The 4,599-nt window shown below is 33.7% G+C and overlaps 1 protein-coding gene across 1 annotated transcript in view; it reads right to left on the bottom strand.

Annotated features, from left to right (window-relative positions):
• Window positions 1-508: 508 nt before the first annotated feature.
• RP2 (retinitis pigmentosa 2 (X-linked recessive)) overlaps window positions 509-4,599 on the bottom strand; it is a 171,539-nt gene continuing 167,448 nt past the window's right edge. Inside the window, exons 4-5 of the mRNA XM_006898899.1 lie at window positions 3,116-3,201; window positions 509-592 (exon numbers count right to left, since the gene is read on the bottom strand). Of these exons, the coding sequence (XP_006898961.1) occupies window positions 509-592; window positions 3,116-3,201 (170 nt within the window). The remainder of the gene's footprint in view (window positions 593-3,115; window positions 3,202-4,599) is intronic.

Below are 4,599 nucleotides of genomic sequence, written 5' to 3'. Positions count from 1 at the left end.
GAATGGCAATCAACAACATGCATACAGAAAAAACAATATATATTGGTTTATTCTAATTGATAAGATAATACCAAATCCTTCTAAATTAGAAAAGATTAACAAATAAATGATGGATTGTATTCACAAACATATAGAATAGAGCACTGATAAAAGCTTAAATTACTAGATATTTGTAACAATATTAAATTAGGGTTAAAATAAATAACTATTAGCTACTTCTATTTCCTTATAAAACTATCATATGCAGAGGAATAAAACTGTAAGCTTAATGGTGAAATGGGCTAAGTATGTTTAAGTTGATTAAATATATTAGATTATAAATGAACTAGTTTTGGACCTGAAGCATATAATGCAGTACTCAGAAATTTAAAAACAAACTTTATAAATTTCAGCATAGTAAAAAACCATTGCTAATATACAAACTTTATTGTCCACTTCTACATATATAAGGTGAAAAGGTTTGTTGTCCACCTCTACATGTACCAAGTCCTTGATTCCAAATTACACTTCACACTCCCATCTGTATATCAGCAAAGTTGTAGAAGCTGTCTACATCTCCTGGTGCTGTCTCCTTGCTTTCTGATACAAATATCTATTTTGAATATAAAGGAAACAAAAAAAATAAATACTAGCAATCTGTAAATGCCAAAATCTATGTCTTCCACAGGACAAAGTCACATTTATAATATTTAGTCTGTAGATTTTCTGTACATTTATGAGTATAGTTTCAATACTCTCTCATTGGTATCAAGTCAGTACTGACTCACAACTGACCTTCCCGTGGGTTTCTTAAATCACATTAGAGGTGACTGCTTATCTGCTTATCTTTCACCCTTGAAGCTCTGGATTTGAACCTCCAGAGAGTTGTTGTCTTTGGGTGAGCAGCTCAACTCCTTTGGACTACACTATTTCAAAAGCTCTTTCAGTTAAATTATTTTAAAAGCACGTATATATTGATGTCCTTGTATTAATAATATTTAAATTGTATTTTGTTGCTTTGGGAATTTTACTGTATTTCTCATAGACAACAGTCAGTACTATGAAAGCTACTGAATTAATTGTGAGGAAGACACAAATTCAGACAACACACAACATTTTGTTCTTTTGTATGCTAAGACTTTGAAGTTACTTGGCAGTACCTACCAAGTTGTAATCCCAAAAGCATGTGGTTCAAAACTCTAAAAACTTGTTGCAGGGTCAGATATGGGTCAGTTCCAACTTGATGGCACACAACAACAATAGCAACAATACGTATGTGAAACTTGGACAACGAATGAGGAAAACTGAACAAGAATTAATGCTTTTGAAATGTGGTGTTGGTGAAAATTATTAAATATTCCATGGTCTGCCAAAAGAACACACAAATCTGTGTTGGAAGAAGTAAAGCTAGAGTGCACCTTCTTGTTAAGTGCTGTTGACTTGGTTATGACTTACAGCAACTCTAGGAACAACACATTTGAACCTTCTCTTGCTCTGCGTCATCCTCACAATCTTTGATATGCTCAAACCCATTGTTGTAGTGACTGAGTCACTACAACATTTTGCAATCCATCTTGCAATCCATCTTTCTTTCTCTGACTCTCTACCTTTCCCAGCATGATGTCTTTTTCCAAGAACTAGCTTCTCCTGACAACATGCCCAAAGTATGTGAGACAAAATTTCAGCATTCTTTCCTCTAAGGAGCATCCTGGTTGTACTTCTTTTTAATTTTTGCTCCTTAGAAGTTTGTCTTAGAAAGCTTCTTAGAAGCTTTGCTCCTTAGGAAGCTTGTCTTATGTACTTTGGGGGGACATCATGCTTGGAAAAGTAGAAATCCAGAAAAGGAGAAGATTCTCAATGAGCTTGAATGACAGAATGACTACAATGGGCTTAAGCACAGTGGAAATTGTGATGGTGAAGGATCAAACACAAGGTTGCTATGAGGTGACCTAACAACAATAAATCATTCAATTCTAAAACTCTGAACCATATAATTTTATCTCTACATTTCCTCTTATAGTCAATTTGATTGTATTTCCCTTTCCTTTAGTACTATTATGAGAAATAAAATGAGACAGAAACAGTCTTTCAAATTATATAAATTCAAGGAATTGGTAAGTCAAGCCACAGAAGAAAAAAAAAAAGTTGCCTCAGATATTTAGAAGAGTCAATTATATATTTACTTATTTAATCCTGTTAACTATGTTTGGTTTTTAAGTTATAGTAAGTAAAAATTCTCAGATAAAAGAATCTCATCAATAAATCTAGAAAAAAAAATCACATGTAATGATTTCTACACATACCTCAAGTTCAACTGTGTTTAAGTCATTACTAAAGCAAATAAAAATGAATATTGGGCAATATAATTGCCTTAAAGCACATGACCTTAAAATATATTAAAAAAATTAACTCTCATTGCTAAGCTGACTCTAATTCATAGTGAATTTATAGGACAGAGATCTGCTTCATAGGGTTTCCAAGCCTGTAAATTTTTATGGCAAGTAGGCTTACTATTTTCACTTGGAGCTGCTAATGGGTTTGAACCAATGTTTTCCAGTTAGCAGCTCTATGCTTAACCTTACAGTGCCACCATGGATCCATAAGATCTTAGAAATATTTTTTCAAGATATTTTTATGCTAAAAAATGTATGGACTTGAAAAGACATTTGCTCAGATATTTACTTTTAACTTTATAATTTTATGTACTGTTGAAGGCTTTTAATAATTACATCTTTGTTATTTTAAACAATTAAAGTCTTCATTTACAATGTAAAACCAAACTTAGTTCCAAATTATTTACCATAGATTATTTTAAAAAAGAATTCATGATCTGCTTTTAAAAAGGAGTCCAAGGGGAGCTCTGGTGGCCTAGTGGCAAGGAGCTGCAACTACAATCCCAGAGGCGCACGGTTCAAATCCACCAGATGCTCTGCTGGGGAAAGAGGGACAATCTCCTCCTGTACCAGTCAGATCTGATTTGACGGTACACTCACACAAAAATAATAATAATTAAAAAAAAAGGAGTCCAAGTAACACAGGAAGTTCTGGAGGCCTAGTGAACAAAGAATTGCACTGCCAACCAACACTATTTGATTGTAAGCAAAAGAAAATGTAATTAGTCAATAAATCCTTGTACCTTGGTCCCACTGAATATCTCGTTTACAATGAGATGACATCCTTCTACAGCACCATCTCCATTAAACTCCAAGGCAATAACAGGACCTGAAAGCAAATCCAAGAAATTGTGGGGTTTTGTTAATTTTTTTTAAACATGAATGAACCTAAATTGAAATTTTAAAGTTTTAAGCTAGTGAAAGTTTACAAATCTCTGTTGAATTTTTTTTTCAGGCAATCAGTCATAGGTAAAAGTTACCATTAATTGATGCAGTTAACTTATTACAATATCTAAGCAGATCCTTATTGTATATTGCTATTTCTTCACCCACCTTCTGTTTATTCTTTTATTCTTTCTCTTTTCTACCTCCTTCCACTTAATAAATAATGTATAACATGTTCCAGAGTGTTAACAGTAATACACACACATACACATATACATACATATAGTCTGGTTATCTATTCAACTTAAGTTGACCTTCCCTTGACCTATTCCAACACAGGAGTTATCTATCCATTCTTTTCCTCCTCTATCACCCTTCCCCTCCGCATCCTATTTTTATAACAGGGGTCTTATTCAATATTTTTCCTTTTTCTGTGACTGAGATATTTCATTCAGCATTATAACCTCCAGGTTCATCCATGTTGTGTAATGTTTCACAAGTTCTTCATAGTCTTTCAGTGCTGCGTGATGTTTCATTGTGTGAACGTACTACAGTTTTGTTATCAGTTTGTTCAACTATTTCCATATCTTTCCTACTGTGAATAATTCTACAATAAGCATGAGTGTGCATATATCTATTTGTGCTGCAGCTGTGATATCTTTAGGGTATATTCACAACAGTGGAATAGCTGGATCTAATGGTATTTCTATTTTCAACTTTTTGAGGAAATGCAAAACTACCTTCAATAGTGATTGTACCATTTCACATTTCCACAACAGTGCATGAAAAGTTCCAATCTCTATGCATTCTTGCCAACATATGTTGTTCAATGCCCTGTTGAACTTTGTTATTGTTGTTGGAGTGAGATTATATCTCATGTTGTTTTTATTTTCATCTCTCTCTAATTGCTAGAGATTTTGAGCATTTCTTCCTGCTTTTTGGCCATCTGAATATATCCTTTGATGAGTTTTTTCATATATTTTGTCCATTTTATAATTGGGTTATCTTTTTCTTGCTGAGATGCTGTTGGAATGTTCTAAATATTTTAGATGTGTTTCTTATCAAGTATGTCTGTCACTTCAGCATTTTCGCCCCCAATCTATGGGCTTTCTTTTCACCATGTTGAAGAAGTTTTGGATGCACATAAGGATTTGATTTTTACAAGATCCCACTCAGGAACAGATTGGAGGCTTTGAACACTAATGAACGAAGGCCAGATGAGTTGTAGGAGGATATCAAGGGTATTATCCAGGAAGAGTGCAAACGGTCATTGCAAAGACAGAAGAGGAAGAAAAGACCAAAATGGATGTCAGAAGAGACTCTGAAAATTGCACTGGAGCGC

Source organism: Elephantulus edwardii, unplaced genomic scaffold (assembly GCF_000299155.1).
Source record: "Elephantulus edwardii isolate Elephantulus edwardi_28Jun2011 unplaced genomic scaffold, EleEdw1.0 scaffold00239, whole genome shotgun sequence".
Taxonomy (NCBI): Eukaryota; Metazoa; Chordata; class Mammalia; order Macroscelidea; family Macroscelididae; genus Elephantulus; species Elephantulus edwardii.
Note: the sequence above shows the minus strand (reverse complement) of the source record. Positions and strands in the feature narration are given on the sequence as shown.